Genomic DNA, 18,637 nt, shown 5'->3' with positions numbered 1-18,637 from the left:
TTCTGCCCCCAAATTCATAATTTATTCAGTAGGCAAGTGGGAGCCACTGAAGGTTACAGAGCAGAGAAGTGACAATTTAAAAAACACAATGTATTAGGAATATTACTCAGGGGTGGGAGCTAGATCTGAGAGACACTAGGCTTAAGGCAGAAAGAACAGTTAGGAGGCTATTACAGTAGCCTAAACAAGAAGAAATGAGGGAGTGACATCAGGAATTGAGTCAAATGGCAGAAATGAGATGACTTCTGCACAAGATTTTAAAAAATGTCATCCTTCAGAAGACAGTACTTTTTCTCACAAACATTTAGAGTAAGAAATAAGTTAGTGACTGAGGAAAGACACTCTTTTCCCAAATCTCTAGACCACTGGCCACTCCTTCATTGTTTCCTCAATATATAAACCCATCTTCACTAATGGGAAAGTAAAGAATATGGGATTATAGCATTCCTGGGATGGCTACCTTAAAAATCAACCTTTCAAAAAAAAGTTACATGCTGAATGTATTATATATGTAGCATTTATAAAACTTTAGGGACCTTTATCCTAACTCCCACTTGAACTGATGAGTCATGTACATGTACTTGTGTACATGTGCCCTTCAGGGCTCAAAGGGTACCCCTGAGGGTCAGTGGAATGTTTTTTCTAATTCTATCAGCTCCCCAACCCAGACTAGTGCGTCTGTCCCAGTTTCATTTAACCAATTAACATCAATTAGCTTTAACTCCCATATTTTACAGATGAGGAGGCCAAGAAATCTATGATCTGTTTGAGGTTAAACTAAGAGTAAGTAGAAAGACCAGGTTTTCACATCCCAAGCTTCGGGAGGAAGCTGACTTTTTTCAAGTTTTCAGGGAAAGGAAAAAAAAAATAGGGGAGGGGACAGGCACCCTGTTGCTACAGTACATGGATTTCCAAGTTTGGTTTTGATTTAATTTATAATCATGGAGTTCTGCAAGACTATAACAGAAGATTCCCTGAAAAGATCCAATGAGGGAGCTGGACATATCTGGTCACAACACTCGTAGGTCCATGTATGGAGCAGACAGCAGCAGGGAAGAGAGCTCAAGCAAGGGCAAGTGGGTTAGTTGAATGGTCAGTCCTCCATGGTGGGTCAGACCAAGGGCCACTGTCCTGGGCAACTATCTTCTTTCCTTTCAAGTGTCATCAAAGTTCAAATGGGGCTGAAGAGGAAAATATGAGTATGCTTTGAAAGGTTTTCCTAAAAATCCCAGGTGATGGAAGAGAGAAGAAAGTGGCTAGTCTACGTGCGTTTCTTCGGCTGCCACTAGTTCTAATGAGAATTCCTTTCCTGACTTCGAAGGGCCAGGGGAGCCTTTCTATTCAGGACTGGCTTGTGGGGAAGAACTTTATGCCTAGGAATAAGAAGTCTTCTTGGGACATAGCAAGCTGCACGCTGATTTTAGAGATGGGTAAGGATGGCCTCAGATTGCTTTTACTAGATTGGAAAGGAGGTCAAGAGAATGGGGCGGTAGGCTCTCTTGAAGGGTTAGGAGCGTACTCACAGCTGGCTTTAATTAAGGTGGGGGTGGTGGGACAATCACCAATTCTGGCAGCTGTGCTTGGCTTGCAGAACATGGGGGAAGGGAACAGTTTGCACAGGGGAGTGATACAGAATACAAGCTGGCCATTGGTTGACACAAAAGCAAAGGAAGAGATTGCAAAAATCATTTGGCTATTTGGTGGGTGGGGATGAGTTCCACAGAGTGTAACACTGATCCAGCAGCCTCACACTCTTGCTCCCAGGCTTCTAAAGGCCATTTGGAAGAGGCCTCCTCAGGATTCTGGCATTTTCCCACTAATCCATTCCCTCCCCATAAACCAGGAACGACTATGCCCAACCTGCTCCCAATTTGTCTGCAAATAAGACAAGCCATATCACATCTGGAGTATTGCGTTTAGTCCCGGGTACCATGTATGTAGGGAGGATATTGGCAAAATGAAGCAGATTTAGATACCAAATTTAGAGCTGGAAGTTACCTTAGAGGTCATCTACTCCAAGCTCTTCATTATGTAGATGAGGAAATTGAGAAGCAGAGATTAGGTGAATTGCCCAACTTTTTAGAGGGAGTAAATGGGAGAGATGGGATTGGAACCCAGACCTTCTTACTCCAAGGTTATTGCTTTCCATTGTACCACATGTCTTCTCATGAAGAAGATGACTGGGATGCTAAGAGTGAAAGAAATCATACCACACAGGCATTAGCTGAAGGAATTGAAGATGTTTAGTCTGGAGAAGAAAAAAAAGAATTTCACCATCTTTGGATATTTGAAGGACTGTCATATAGAAGAATTTGACTTGATTTTTCTTGGACCCAGAGAGCAGAACGAGGGGGTAGTTGCAGAGAGAGAGATATTTTAGTTTGACAGGAAGGAGATTTTCCTAACAATCAGAGTCATCCTAAATTGAATGAGATGTCTCGGTAGGCAGAGATTCTCGACATAGCGAGGGACAATGCTACTCCCTTCGAAGTCCCTTCCAACTGGGAGATTTTGTGATTTTTACAAATCTCCGATAAAAATTTTGGTTAGAAAGAAACTTTAGAGATCTAGTGGGCACAGGAAAAGTGAGTGCTTTTAAGAATATCAATTCCTTGTGGGTGGGGTCTGTCAATCTTTGTACCCTTCGTGACTCACCCAGTCTGTAGTATTAGGTGCTCTGTACAGATTTGCCAAATTGACCAGACCAAGATGTTTCTGTTTATTGTAAAGGCTCTGGTAGCTGTGAGGATGATTTAATGGACCCTTTCCAGATCTCAGTGAGATGAGGCTCGCACCAGTGGTCAGCTCCAGAAAAGACTGATGAAATAATGGAAAGGCTAGGATTGCCAGACTGACGGACTGGGGTGTGTGATGTGCGCGCGCATGTATTTTCAGAGGGCGGTAGGTATGTGGCCACCATGTTTTATTGTAGTTCTGAACGATAAGGAAAGACGATTGTAAGCTTAAAAATTAATATACAATATCTCCAAGTATTATATTTAATAAGATTTATTAATAATAAAGTAAAGGAAAATAAAAAAAAGCTAGAGTAAAGAGGGAGCTAACCCAGCTGCAGTTGTGAGAGAAGAGCACAAGAGCGGGGTTACAGCAGACTTTTATGTACAATAAGTAAGGATGCTATGTGGACAAAGGGAAAAGGATTCTGGGAGATGAAGTCCAAGGGTTCAAGATTTTCTAATTACAGACAATGTAGTGTAGTAGAAAAGGTATGAGACTTAGCGTTCAAGGATCGGACTCTGCCCCAATCAACTGAATAACCATGGACAAATCACTTTACTTGCTGGGGTTTCAGTGCTCTCATTTATAAAATGAATGGATAGGGGGCAGCTGGGTAGCTCAGTGGATTGAAAGTCAGGCTTAGAGACGGGAGGTCCTAGGTTCAAATCTGGCCTCAGACACTTCCCAGCTGTGTGACCCTGGGCAAGTCACTTGACCCCCATTGCCCACCCTTACCACTCTTCCACCAAGGAGCCAATACATAGAAGTTAGGGTTTAAAAAAAAAAATAAAATGAATGGATGAAAGTAGGTATCTTGAAAGTCTGTTCTGGTTCTAACAAAGTCTACGAAAAAGAACCCAGGGTGGGCAATAGGAGTTTTCTCTTTAGCAACTTGAAAAGAATGAAGAGATGCTACGGGAAACTGATTTTATTACTCACTGGCTATATTATTTTGATCATCATAATTTTATAATTATATATTGCTTCCCAGTTTGCAAAGTTCATCCCTTGCAACAACTTTGGAAGAAAGTCAAAGTATTATTATCCTCATTATGGTGAAGATATTGATGCTTGATTCTGTTGAGTGATCTTTCCACTACATCCTTCATTAAAGTGTCCAGGGAGGCTCTGGAACACTTCAAGCAGGTTAGTAAGATTGGGGAGAGTGTATGCAAGGAGAAAATTTTCACAATGCAGCTGATCTATAACCTCCAAAATAGGGAAAGTGAGCAAGCATAACTGAGGAAGGAATCTAACTCTATGAAAAAAATCAGAAGTTAAATAGCAATGGATAAAAAATAAATATTAAGGTGAAAGGCATCAGTCTGTATGTATAAGTTGTATTTCCTTAAATCTTGCTTCAAATGATATGTTTTCCTAAAATAACAATTTAGTCCTTTAGCTGAACCAGTTGATCTATAAAGTCTTTTCTAGCTCTAAATCCTATGGACCTAAGAATGAGCATGGAGGTCTGAGACCAGAGGAAGGTCACCATACTACTGGTTCTCTGTATTGTAACTCATGTTTATATATTGCTTTACTTGCTTAAATTAATGTAATAAAATTATTTAAAAGTGAAAAATGCATACTTGTCTAGATAATATATATTAATTCCTGAGTTGTAGATCATCCATGTTTGGTTATATGCAAATTATAGAAGTTGTACTCTAAAATCCAAAGCAATATTGACTGCTTCATAACAGCTACTAAAATTACAGTCACAGTACCTCTAACAAAATATTCTGCCTAGAGCGGGTGTGCCATGCCAACATCATGGGGAATTAAAAATTCTAAGGACGATGTAGTAGCTGTATTTGAAGAGTTTTATGAGCTAAAAAGAGAAAATCATTAATATTAAGCCAATAGAAGACAAAAGTATATTTAGATCCACAGAGACATTATTTGCTTAGTAATGCACAGAGTTATACAAATATACCATATAAACATAAGTTAAAACACAGGGTGGCTGCCTAAACTTTTCACTAGCTGCTGGTGGTCTGAATTTAGATTGAATAAATACATTTAAATGTTCTATAGGTAGTAGCCTCATGGAATGTTAGACCTAGAAGAGACCCAAGAGGTCACTTAAAAAGATAATGGAAGATAATTTCTTTATCCTGAACTATATTCTTCTGTTTTTTATACGAAATGTAAGCAGGTGTGTCTGCTTCCTTCCCTGGATGGTAGAACTGGCCATTGTTTCATGTTTGACCAAAGCTTTTGGGGGTGGAGAGGTAGGGGGAGAGAATAAACTTCATAAACTTTTTTATTTATCAGCAGAAATCATGGGGATAGAGGTATTATGGGAATATTTACTTGGGTTGCTATGAGAACTGTAGGCTATGCCACCTCCCCACCCCTAACATTCTTTCCTCTCTATCTGCCAAACTTTGGCTTGACAGGGCCTTAAGAAACACTCAATTTCCATTCTAAAGATGAAACAGAATCAAGCAGCCACTCTACACTTGTTTTTTGGCTCAACTCAAAAAACCTCTCCTAGCTCCCCCAGTATGTGGTGTGATTCTCTGGTATTTCCTCTTGCAGTGGGTTAATAATTCTGTAGCAGTGACCATGAAAAGAAGACTATAGATGTTTATGTTATGGCTAGCAAACCTATGTGGGCTAATGTCTGCCATAAGTCAAGAACAGTTGGCCAATTCATGGGCCGAGGTTCTGTTTTCACCTTCTCTCCTCAAAGTTATTTTAATTGTTTTTGTTGAACTTGGGGCCTCTGTTAGATCACAGCCATTTTGGAGTGAAAGTATGTTTGCTAAGCCTTCCATTTCACAACTGTCCTGAGCTCAGCAAATCCTTTTTCATATGCTCCTAACTCAGGTGGGGCACATGCTTTCTCCCTTAAACAATTAGCCCTTCAGCCTGTACTTAAGGTCTTGGTTATAGAAACACAGATGTACCTGAGCCTTTGTTCTGAAACAGGGATTCTTAACTTGGGGTCTGTGAACTGTGGAGAGATTTCAGGGGGGGATCCATGAACTTGGATGGGAAGAAATTACATTTTAATGTCAATTAATTTCCTTTGTAATCTATGTATTTTATTTTCACATTTAAAAAACATTTATCTGAGAAATATTCCACAGGCTTCACCAGACTGCCCAAGAGATCAATGCCTCTAAAAGGATGTCGATTTGGAATAAAGAAAACCTAAGCTTTGATCCTTATTATTCCTGCATTACTGACTTTACATATGAGCTTGAACAAGTTATATTGTTGTTGCTAAAAATTAGGACCTGGAAGAACATTCTCTCTCTCTCTCTCTCTCTCTCTCTCTCTCTCTCTCGTGCTTTCTTTTAATTTCTGAGCAGCCTTTGGCAAGTAAGAAAGGTAATCATTATTCCTAATGGTCTGCCAATGAACTATTTCTAAGTAATAAATCTTTCACTACCGTCAGGAACGTCTTTCTTTCTGTGCAAAGCCATGTGGCACTGGGTATATGATAATTTGGCACTATGAGAACCAGGGATGTGGGGACTTGATTCTCTTCTCAGATCTCACAAAGTTTCATGACAGTTAGAGCTAGAAGAGATTTTTAAAGATCAGCTAATTCTACTGAAGCAGTGAAATATAGATGTTCATTCTACTCACTTTATAGATAAGGAAACAGATGCAGAGAGGTACTGATATTTACCAAGATCACACAGGTAATGATAGAGCTGGATTTGAACCCTGATCTTCTGATTTCAAGTTTGGTGCTCTATTATACCATCCTGTGTCTTTATGGGCAATATTCTTTGTTGCTATTATTTCCCCCTCCCAGAGAAATGGTGGTTGGTTCCTTCTTCCTCTCCTTATCTCTCCATACCCATTACCTTTCTGACTCCGTTCATCTTTCCTACATTGTACTTTCCTCTGTCTAAATCTAAAAGAGGGTCATAGAGAGTGTTAGCACAAGAAAAGAAACTTCCAGATCATCTAATCAGGGGTTCTTAACAAGGGATCTAGACAGATTTCAGAGGGCTGGTGAACTTAGATGGAAAAAAAGAAATTACATCATTTTTTCACTAACCTCTGGCTGAAATTCTTTTTTTAAATCCTTACCTTCCATCTTAGAATCAATATTGTGTATTGGTTCCAAGCCAGAAGAACAGTAAGAGCTAGGCAGTGGGGGTTAAGTGATTTGCCCAAGGTCACACAACTAGGAAATAGCTGAGGTCAAATTTGAACCCAGGACCTCCCATCTCTGGGCCAGGCTCTCAATCCACTGTGTCTTCTAGTTTCTCCCTAGTATTTCTTTCATTTATGGATTAAAAAAATTTTTTTTTCTAAGAGTTTCATCGGTTTCAGCAGAATGCCAATAGGAGCCATGACATGAAAAGGAACCACTAATCAAAGACAACATAAAGACACTGAGGCCAAAGACACCTGCCCTGTGTCCTCCAGGAAGAGATAAGACTAGAACTCTAGACTTTTAACTTCATATTTATAGCTTTTCCCACTGTATCTAATGCTTTTCTCACTTAGTACAATACTTCTCTCTCATCCCACAACTGACACGTCTCCTGCCTACCTACCTAAGTAGATTTATCAGTTATCTTATATATCCTGCTTTGGTCCCTGAAGTCCTGTTTCTATCCCCTTCAAAACAAGGCTGTAGAACTGCTTTTAAAAATCACCAAAATGGGGAAGTTGGGAAGAAGTAAGAATTAAAAAAAATAGAGAGAGAAGGTATATTAAACTGCCAAGGAATCGGATCTTGGTCACTGAAGTGTCATTACTCATCTCTGGCTTTCAAAATTCTCCCATCTGAATTCCCCAATACCAGGGGAACTGGAGAGCTGCCCAGCTACCAGGCTCCAGCTCCAAGCTTAAAGAAACAGAGTTTCTTTCCTTAATTTGCCAAAACTAACCAAGGAGAGAATAATAAACAGACAAATGAATAATCTAAAAATCCAAGTTAGAATGGGCAAAATAGAGCAAATTGTTTAAATTTTTTTAAAAAGGTGGAGGCTGGGGAAAGCATAATCCTAGGGTAACCAGACTTGCAATAGGAAGAAAGATAACTGTTTTTGAATTTCTTGTATGAAGTAGGATTTGAATTCAGGTCTTCCTGACTCCAAGTCCAACATTCTATTCACTATGCTATCTAAATATGTTTCCACCATCCTTTTCCTGTCTTCTCTCATTCAGTATGTCATGTTTGCTTGCTAAACCATGGTCCTTAGAGATTTTTTTCAGCTGTGATGGAAGTTTTTCAACCCTCTCTTAATTTAACTTCCTCCTGGCTAAGCCCAGTTACCAAATGCTTTTTCTAACTCTTTCAGGCCAACTTGATCTCCAGACTTCTTTTTCTACTTTTTTCATTGACTTTTTCTTTTCCCTTCCAAATTTCCAGCTCTTTTATATATTGACTTTTTTTCTATTAGAATATAAGTTTCTTGAGAGTAAGAATTATCTTGTTGACTTCCCTGGCCTCTATAAGTCCCAGCTAAAAGCCCACTTTCTATAGGAAGACTTTTCCTAACTCTCTTAATTCCAGTGCCTTCCCTCTGTTGAATATTTCCTGTTCATCCTTTACGTAACTTGTTTGTACATAGCCGGTCTCATTGGATTGTGAATTCCTTGAGGGAAGTGATTCTCTTTTGTCTCTCTTTGTATCTCTAGTATGTAGCACAATGGCTGGCGCAGAGTAGATGCTTAATAAATGCTGTCTCTGTTTCTCTATTTCTCCATCCATCCAACCACATTTTCCAGGCTAGATACTGTCCCTACCTTCTCACCCGCATTTGCCAGCCTAAAATCCCAATAATTTGAATCCTGCTGGTTACATCTCTCCCTTCCCACAAGTTATGGTTCCAAGAGTTACCAGGATTACTCCTTGTAAACTTAATTGATGTTATTTATGATCTTGGTCATTTTAGCCAACACCTACATGAGGTTTTTGGACTGGACCCAAAATGCAAGGAAAAAGGATATAGTTGCAAATTCTAATATTTGAAACAATAAATACTACTGTTTTCTTCCAGGAAATTTGGAGTCATTCAGTTTCACATCAGTGCTTTTTTTTAGCTCTGTTTGGACTTGTGGCATCTTAGAGGCAGGACCAAGACTAATACCCAGGACCCTGGATATCTAATTCAATTTGTTTTCTCCTCTATAACCCTGTCTCCCTTGCATTCTCTTCTCTATTCTTTTTGTAACACATATGCCTCTTTCTTTTTTTCTCCTTACTCTTTTTTTTTATTATTATTTTAAACCCTTAACTTCTGTGTATTGATTTATAGGTGGAAGATTGGTAAGGGTAGGCAATGGGGGTCAAGTGACTTGCCCAGGGTCACACAGCTGGGAAGTGGCTGAGGCCGGGTTTGAACCTAGGACCTCCTGTCTCTAGGCCTGGCTCTCAATTTTCTCCTTACTCTTTAAAAAAAAAACCCTTACCTTCTCTCATTATCAATTCTAAGACAGAATAGTGGCAAGGGCTAGGTCATTAAGGTTAAGTGACTTGTTCAAGATCACACAACTAGGAAGTATCTAAGGCCAAATCTGAACCCAGGTCCTCCTGACTCCAGGCCTGGTGCTCTATCTGCTGTGGTACCTAGTTTCCCCTTCCCTTCTTACTGTTTTATGTTCTCTCTTTCTTCCAATCTTTTTTCCTTCCTTTTCTTATTCATTTCCTTTTTCTTTTCTCTGCTTATATCTCATGCTTACTAAAACACTTCCATATGAAAATTAGGGATTAAGTTAGGTGGGATCTTAGGGTGACCATTTTGTTTTTTAAGCTTTGTCGTATTTTTTTCTTGGAGGGATTAAGGAGCCTGTAGGGGCACTTGGTTGGACAGCAGACAGTTGCTATTCGCTTGTCAAGATTTGTTATAGGAAAGTGCTTCATAAACCTTTTGGCATTTTACGAGCTATTATCAGCACCACAAAGTGGGATATAACAATAAAAGGGTGAGGTATGTACCTGAGCTTATCTGCAATAAAGATGACCCTCCTTTCCAGCAATAGGGAAGCAAAGACGCAGACCAGGTGCCTGATGCTGAGAGACGAGAAGAGAGACTCAAAATCGACGTGCTCAAGCCTGGAGTCAAGGGGCCGACACAGTTCAATCACCTGCAGGAGGAATGAGAACAGTGGTGAGGGCACAGGACCTGATAGATGAGGAAACCCAAGATCCACAGGAGCACCATGACTTATCAAAGGTCCTTCAGCTAGTTAATAGAAGAGCTGAGACTAGAACCCAGGTCTTTAGACTTTCAAACCTGTGTTAAGGGGCCCCACTCAGGCTGATTACTGGCAAGGATAAGGTATGGCAGAAGAGAAAGACAAGATAGAGAAAGGGAAAGGCTTGTAGAGAAAGAAATGGACAGAAGGGAAGAGAAGGAAAGAGAAATGAGAACGTGAATGTCTAGATGTCAGAGAAAGGGGCGAAGAGAAAAGAGTATCAAGGAGACAGAATGACAGAGAGGAGTGTGAGCTGGAAATATGAACACCAGGTTCAGGTCTGGCTAATTTGCCATACATCTTGGGGTAAGTCACTTTCCATTTCTGTAGCTGTAAAAAATGAGGTTGACTGGATGACCTCCAAGGTCCTACCTAGCCAGCTCAATCCCTCTCTGAATTCTGTGAATTCAAGAATCACTTTTACTTTCATTATTCAGGGCCACACACAGGTTATGCCAGAAGGACCAACGTCTGCTGAGGGTTGGGGTTAGGAAAGTGCGGTGACACTAGCAAGAAAATTGCCATGTACATCTATAACCTCCCCTGCCCCGTAGGTTTTAAATCAGGGGGATCGTGCTAGGCAAGATGGATTAGACTCTCACTCTCACTCTGCTTTTCCCCCCTTTATATTCCCAGAGGCTGGCACAAAGTGAAAATTTCCCAGTCCAAAGTCATTTTGGACTTCTCACTGTCTCTCACCCTCCATATCCATTCTGTTTCCAAGGTCTATCGATTTCACCCTTCAGATGCACCCCCTTCTCCCCTCTGATACTGCCCCCATTCTAGTACAAGTCCTCAGCAGTGGTCTGCCTCAAGTCTCTCCCCATTCCTAGCCATCCTCCACTCAGCCATTAAAGTGATTTTCCTAAAATGTCACCCCTTCCCTCTTCAATAAACTCCGGGGGTCCATCCCCTCCAGGATTAACTATAAAATGCTGTGATTGGCATTCAAAGCCCTTCATGACCTATTCCCGTCTTATCTTTCCAGTCTTCTTATACTTTATTCCCAACAGGAAGAGTACTTTGATACAGTGACACTGACCTCCTGGCCATTCCACAAATTAGACACTTTATCTCTAGGCTCCAGATATTTTCTCTGGCTGCCCCCCCCTCCCCCCCCCCGCCAGCCTGGAACACTCTCCCTCCTCTGCTCTGACTATTGACTTTCTGGGCTTCCTTGAAGTAAGTCCCAATTAAAATACTGCCTTCTACAGGAAGCCTTCCCCAACCCCTCTTGATTCTAGTATCTTCCCTCAATTTATTTCCTATTCATCCTGTATATAGCTTGTGTATCTATATCTATATATTTGTTTGCGTGTTGTCTCTCCCATTAAGTGATAAACTCCTTGAGGGCAAGGGTTGTCTTTTGCTTCTTTTTGTGTCCCCAGTGCTTGGTACATAGCAAATGCTTAAACATTTATTGATGGATTGATCGATCCTAATGAATGAAAATGCCTTGCACCAGTCTTGAGAATCCAATGTAGGAAACACTTAAATTCTGCTACCTACTGATTGTTTCTGGCCGCTGGGGTCTCCCCTCCCCACAAAGACAAGAGGAGTCCAGTCACTCACTTCAGTTCCAGAGCCTGGCAAGAAGTTCTTGACGGTGATGGTTTTGCCCAGAGCTGGGAAAGGGGCTTCCATGACACTTCTCATGAGTGGCTGCACGAGGGCAGGGGAGATGCCCCGACGTTTTTCTACCTCATCCAAGATCTATAAAGGAGGAAAATTAAAATCAAGCACAACTGATGGGAAGGCAGAGCCATAATTAGGACAGGATGACTCTCCTCACCTAGGGAACTTGCTGGTACCTCTTTCAAAATAACTGTGTCTAATTGACTGGGGGTGGACTTTAGTCTTCTTTCTTCCTCATCAACTAAATTAGCTCTGGTTGCAAGAATTCCCAATTACAGTTCTGCAAGGGTGCATCACAACCTACCTTGATCAAGTAGTTATATGGTACTAGATTAGTCATGAGTTTCATTCCATAATCCTTATCAAGCCAAATGCCTTGATGTGAGCTTCCATTCAATTTAATTTCATTCAACACATGTTTATTAAACACCGTAAGCCCCAAATTTCACCTCTAAATTACAATTTAGAAGCAGTACAAATTCCCTGCCTACCAGTATAAATAAGTAGATAAACAAATATCCCATATTCTTTATGATAATATAGAATATGTGCATAGAATATATATATATTCCATATGCTACATATCATAAAGAATATGTATACATGGCATGTATTCCACATGATATAAGATAGCATATGTTCTACTTATAGGAGATACATATATAGTATATAATCTTTATATAGTATTTTCTGATGATTTGCTAAGTATATACTCTATAGTAGAATATATACACATACATGGCACATATGAAATATGTATATATACATAAAGTATGTATTATAGATATAGAATGTATATTCTATTAAATATGGAATATATATATATATAGTATGTATTCCATAGTTTACATATATAGAATATAGGATACACATGAAGAATATAGAGTATATATTCAATACATTAATATCAAATTGAATTAAGCTTTACATCATTCAAAATGAGTTGTGGTAAATTCGATACTAATTTTTAAAAAAATCACTTAAAATATTTGAATCTCTTGAAATATTGAACCAGGAAGGTTCACACTGCCTTGCCCTATGTCACCTGGCTTGTGCTTATCTTCATGTTATAATCATTCTTCAAATTATTACTGGATATGGGCCATGGACTTTGATTTACCAGCCTTCAGGAAGTTACTGAATTATTCTTCCTAAAATTCTGCAAGCTGTAAAATGGGTATTTCACAAGGATGGTTAATATGACTCTTCCTCCCTCTAGGGGTGGTGGTGAAGAATGAGCTCAGGTGTGAATCACAGGCTAGACCTGAGATCTGACTCTACCTCTCTTAAACTAGAGCCCTCTCAGTTGTAATGACCAAACCTGGAACAAACAGAAATTTCCTGACTAGTAGCATTGTTTTCATCTGTAAACAAATCCATATGAAAGAAAGGTCATCCAATTAGATGAACAGAAATGAGCAAGTCTTTGTTACTGGTGATAAGTTACAAGTGTTAAAATATTAAGAAAAGGGCATCTCTCTTCCTTCTTTTATCTCCCTCATTTCCACATCCATTCAGCTGCCTTGTGGCCAGTCAGTTCTATCCTCATCAGAGATCTCTTGTCTGTGACTGTGATCTTCCCCCTCCTCGCAGAGTCAGTCCTCCATCACCTCTCACTCGGCCAATAGAAGTAGCTTAACTGGTCTCCTCTCCCCAATCCATACTCCACCCAGCTGCTAAAGTGCCCTCCCTAAAGCACAATTCTGATCATGTTACTCCCCTGGTTGAAAGACTCCTGTGGCTCTTTATTATTTGTAGGATAAAATATAGACTCCTTTTGTTTAGTATTTAAAGCCCTTTCACAACTTGGCTCCAATCTACTCTTCTGGTCTTAGTACATATTACTTCTCTTTATGTACTCTATGTTCTAGCCACACTGATCTACTGGATTTGTTTGCCCTCCATGCCTAAAATAATCTTCTTCTACACTTTGGCCCCTCAGAATCTCTAATTCCAGAATTATAAATTATCTCGAACTAAGGTGGCACAGTGGATTGAGCACTATGCCCAGAGTCAGGAAGAATCATCTTCCTGAGTTCAAATCTGGCCTCAGACACTTATGAGTTGGGTGACCCTGGGCAAATCACTTAACCCAGTTTGCCTCAGTTTCTTTATCTGTAAAATGAGCTGAAGAACAAATAGCAAAAAAGAGTTGGACATGACTGAAGAGCAACAGAATTGAACCATATGAAAGAATACTCCAAATTACTAATAATGAGAGAAATGTAAATAAAAACAACCCTAATGTTTCACTTCATAACTGGAATGGCGCTCCCTTTACCACAGTTACAGAGCCCACTTTTAATAGTTTTTAGAAAGAAAAGAAAGAAAGAAAAAAGAAAGAGAAAGAAGGAGGGAGGGAGAAAGAGAGAGGAAGAGAAGGAGGGAGGGATAGAGAAGGAGGGAGGGTGAAAGAAAGAGAGAGAGGGGAAGGAAAATGAGCAAACAACAAAAAAAGAAACTCAACATAGAAAGTTATTTTGGTGACAAGGTAGACTCAAACTCAGAAGAAGACAACAAAGTTGATTCTGCTGTGTTCAAAGCCTCTCAAGAAAAATATGAATTGCTCTCCAGCCCTGAAAGAATTTTAACAAATAAGAGAAGTAAAAGAAAAATTGGGAAAAGAAATGAGTATGATACTAGAAAATCATGAAAAAAGAGTCAATAGCTTGGTAAAGGAGGCACAAAAAATACTAAAGAAATTAGTATCTTAAAAAAAGAATAGGCCAATTGGTAAAAGAGGCACCAAAGTCCAATGAAGGAGAATTCCTTAAAAAGCATAATTGGCCAAATGGAAAAAATATACATAAATGCACTGAAGAGAAGAACTTCTCAAAAGGCAGAATTAGTCCTTTGGAAAAAAGAAGTACACAAATTCACTGAGGAAAAGAACTCTTTACAAAGCTAAATTGGCCAAATGGAAAAGGATGTACAAAAGCTCATTCCAGAAAATCATGCCTTAAAAATTCGAATTGAGCAAGTGGGAGCTAATGATTATAGGAGATATCAAGAAATAATCTATCAAAGTCAAAAGAATGAAAAAATAGAAGAAAATGTGAAATAATAATTGGGGAAAAACAACTGACCTAGAAAATAAATCCAGGAGAGACAATCTAAAAATTATTGGACCAACGGAGAGCCATGATAAAAAAAGAGCTGTTATACATGATCTTTCAAGAAATTATCAAGGAAAACTACCCTGACATTCTATAACCAGAGGGCAAAATAGAAATGAAAAGTTTCCACCAATCACTTCCTGAAAGAGATCCTCAAAGGATAATTCCCAGGGATACTATAGCCAAATTTCAGAATTTCCAGGTCAAGAAGAAAATATTGAAAGTAGTCAAAAAGAAACAATTCAAATAACATAGAACCATAGTCAGGATAATACAAAATTAGGAGCTTCAACATCAACGATTTGGAGTGCCTGCAATAGGATATTCCAAGGAGTTAGGACTTCAACCAAAAATCATTTATCTAGCAAAACTGAGTATAATTCTTCAGGGGAAAATGTGTATTCAATGAAACAGAGAACTTTCAAACATTCTTAATAAAAAGACCAGAGCTGAATGAAAAAACTAACCCTTAAATACAAGATTCAAGAGAAGTATAAAAAGGTAAATAGGAAAGAAAAGTCAAAAGACATTAAAAAAGGTTAAACTGTGTACAATCCTACATGAGAAGATGATTCTTATAATTCCAAAGAACTTTGTCATTATTAGGGCAATTAGAAGGAGTACACACAGACAGAGAGCAAGGATAAGTTGAATTAAATTAAGGCATAAGGAAGAGGAATGCACTGGGAGAAGAGGGAAGGGGAAATAGAATAGGGTAAATTGTCACATAAAAGAGGCATGGAAGAGCTTTTACAATGGAAGAAAAGATGGGGGAAGTGGGGAGGGGAGCATCTGAACCTTACTCTCATTGGAATTGGCTCAATGAGGGAAGAACATACACATTCAAATGAGAATAGAAATTTATCTTACCCTATAAGAAAGTAGAGAGGGAAATGGGATAAGAGAAGGGAAGTAGGGCTAATAGAAAAGAGGACAAATTGGAGGATGTGGTGGTTGGAATCTAAACTGGCAGGCATAGGATGGAGAGTAAAACACACAGTAATCCCAATGGTACAATTTTTTTTTTACAAATTTCTCTAATAAAGGCTTCATTTCTCAAATACATGGAGAAATGAGTTGAATATATCATTCACCAATTGGTAAATGGTAAAAGGATATAAAGAGGCATTTCTCAAAGTAATTAAAGTTCTCTATAATCATGCAGAAAAATGCTCGAAATCCCTATTAATTAGAGAAACACAAATTAAAACAACTCTGAGGTCAAACAACACACCTATCAGATTGACCATTATGACGGAAAAGGAAAATGACAAAACTTGGAGGGGATATAGGGAAGCTGGAACACTAATGCACTATTGGGGAAGTTGTAAAATAATTCAATAATTCTGGATGGCAATTTGGACTTATGTTCAAAGGGTTATAAAAGAGTACATGTCCTTTGATCCAGTAATACTATTTCTAGGTTTGTATCCCAAAGAGATTAAAAAACAAAAAGGGGAAGGACCTATATGCACAAAAATATTTAAAGCATCTCTTTTTGTGAAGACAAAGATGGAAAGTGAGGAGGTATGCATCAATTGGGAAATGACTAAGTTATAGTACCTGATTGTAATGGAATACTATTGTTCTGTAAGAAATGACAAACAGGAGGAGCTCAGAAAAACCTAGAAAGACTTACATGACCTGAAGCAGAATAAAATAAGCAGAACCAGGAGAACACTGTGCACAGTGACAGAAATACTATACAACGAACACTGTGAATAACTTAGAAATTCTTTTTTTTTTTAAACCCTTAACTTCTGTGTATTGGCTCATAGGTGGAAGAGTGGTAAGAGTGGGCAATGGGGGTCAAGTGACTTGCCCAGGGTCACACAGCTGGGAAGTGTCTGAGGCCAGCTTTGAACCTAGGACCTCCCTTCTCTAGGCCTGACTCTCAATCCACTGAGCTACCCAGCTGCCCCCATAACTTAGAAATTCTCAGCAATGCAATGATCCAAAACTGTCCTAAAGAATTCATGAAAAAAAATGCCATCTTCTTCTGGGGAAAAAGAACTGATGGAATCTAGATCCAGACCAAAGCAAACTTTTTTTCATTTTCTTCCTTAATTTCTTTTTATTTGAGTTTCCTTCCACAAGAGAATTAATATGGAAAAGTGTTTTACATGACTGTACATGTAAAATCCATATGAGAAAACTTTCCATCTCAACAAAAATGGTGGGAGGGGGCTGGGAGTAGAGGGAGAGAGAGAATTGGAGACCCAATATTCTTTGAAAAATGTTGGAAATTGGTTTTACCATAATTAGGAAAAAATAAAAAAAATTTTTTTAATTCCCATATGCTGGTGAAGAAATAGATTCAGAGAAGTTAGCTGTGTTGCCTAATGTCAGACAGTTAGTAAGTGGTGGGTTTAGAAGAGACAAAAGAATCATCTTAGGTAACTCTGGGCCATTAAAATATGTGAAAGATTTAATCTTCAATAAAAGGAAGAAATTCCTCCCTTCCCCAATCTAAGAATGGTATATAATTGTCCCAAATTCTCTCTTTCTTACTGGTGTTTTCCTAGAACTCAAGCTCTTACCTTTGAAAAGAGGTTGAAACATCCAAGGCGGCTCACAATGCAGTAAACTTCAGGGAGGCGTTTCCCTTTGCCACCAGGCTTTTAAAAGAGAAATACAAAGAAATTCCCCAGAGAAATTATCAACAATGCCAATCTTATAGGACCCAATTCTTGTAGGGTGAGTTCTAATATTCTACTACTTCCAGGGCAAAACTAGAGATTTTTTTAAACTGGGCAAACTACAAGGGGGATCCCATACTGCCCCACCTCTTGCTCAAATATAAATTGGGAATGTCTTCTATTCTTTGTTCTCTTCTGGTGGGCCAAATATGGCCCTGTGCATTCAGTAAGCATGCTATATACTAGATGTGACCATAAACCAGTGATATGAATTTTTTTTAGCAAATACCAGAATTTATGTAACCAAATGAATGTTATCCCCTTCAAAGTAATCTTCTTGAGAAGTTTCAATAAGAAGGACCATCATCATTCAAAACATTTTTTGAACTCGTCATATGGAATTCTCTCAAGGGCAATTTAAGTCAAATCAATTCCTTCCCACTCACAAATAATCTCCTCACTTTATAAGCATAACTCCTGCTTTGATTTCTAATAAGTATTATGCAGCTGGTCACCCACTTCATTTAAGATTGGTAATTCTATTCAACTAGAAATGACTTTTAGGGAATTTCCTAAAAAATTAAATTCATCTTCAAAGGATAACAATGATAATGATGATGATGATGATGATGACAGAGAATATTAAAATTGTACTTTAAGGTTTGAAAAGTGCTTTATATATATTGTCTCATTTTGTCCACATAATAATCCTGTGGTCATTGTATGTATAATGTTATACATAACACATACATTATATATAATATATTATCCACATTTTACAGAAGAGGAAATACTTTTTAAAGACCAAAGTAACCTGAAGCAATCTCTTTTACCATGAGAGATTAACAAGGAGCAGAAAATAAAATCAAATAGCTAGTAGATGATTAATTAAATAGAATTTGAACTCATATCTTCCTGAATGCTAGCCCAGTTCTCTACCACTACAACATCTAGCTTGTGAAGACTGACAGTATTTCAAAGATGTGCTTTGGGTTTTAAAGGAGGCAATAACAAAAGAGGACTTACAGAACTTACTTACAGTTTTGTTTTGTTTTGTTTTTAACAAAACTTAGAGTTTTGAGTAATGGCAGAGTTTTGGAGTCAATAGTTTCTCAAGGTGACTGCTTTGAAAGGAATAATCTTTATTCAAGTGGGAATTCTCTCAAACATTTCTTTAAAATCACCTTACCTTATAGTCACACCTTGTATGTTTGTCTACTGAATAAAAGGATGACGTATAGTACATGTCCTCATCAACCCATTATGAATGTCTCTTCCAGGATATAACCTAAATGAAGCTTTACAATAATTTGATTGCAGCTGAAATTG

The 18,637-nt window shown here is 38.6% G+C and overlaps 1 protein-coding gene across 1 annotated transcript in view; it reads right to left on the bottom strand.

The window, feature by feature from the left end:
- DENND2A (DENN domain containing 2A) overlaps positions 1–18,637 on the bottom strand; it is a 131,036-nt gene that overhangs the window by 22,222 nt on the left and 90,177 nt on the right. Inside the window, exons 12-14 of the mRNA XM_044677787.1 lie at positions 17,210–17,287; positions 11,491–11,631; positions 9,659–9,807 (exon numbers count right to left, since the gene is read on the bottom strand). Coding sequence (XP_044533722.1) covers positions 9,659–9,807; positions 11,491–11,631; positions 17,210–17,287 — 368 coding nt within the window. The remainder of the gene's footprint in view (positions 1–9,658; positions 9,808–11,490; positions 11,632–17,209; positions 17,288–18,637) is intronic.

The sequence above is a fragment of the Gracilinanus agilis genome, chromosome 5 (assembly GCF_016433145.1).
Source record: "Gracilinanus agilis isolate LMUSP501 chromosome 5, AgileGrace, whole genome shotgun sequence".
In the NCBI taxonomy this organism is placed as follows: Eukaryota; Metazoa; Chordata; class Mammalia; order Didelphimorphia; family Didelphidae; genus Gracilinanus; species Gracilinanus agilis.
The sequence above is the reverse complement of the archived record's forward strand: the minus strand, read 5'-3'. Positions and strand labels throughout refer to the sequence as shown.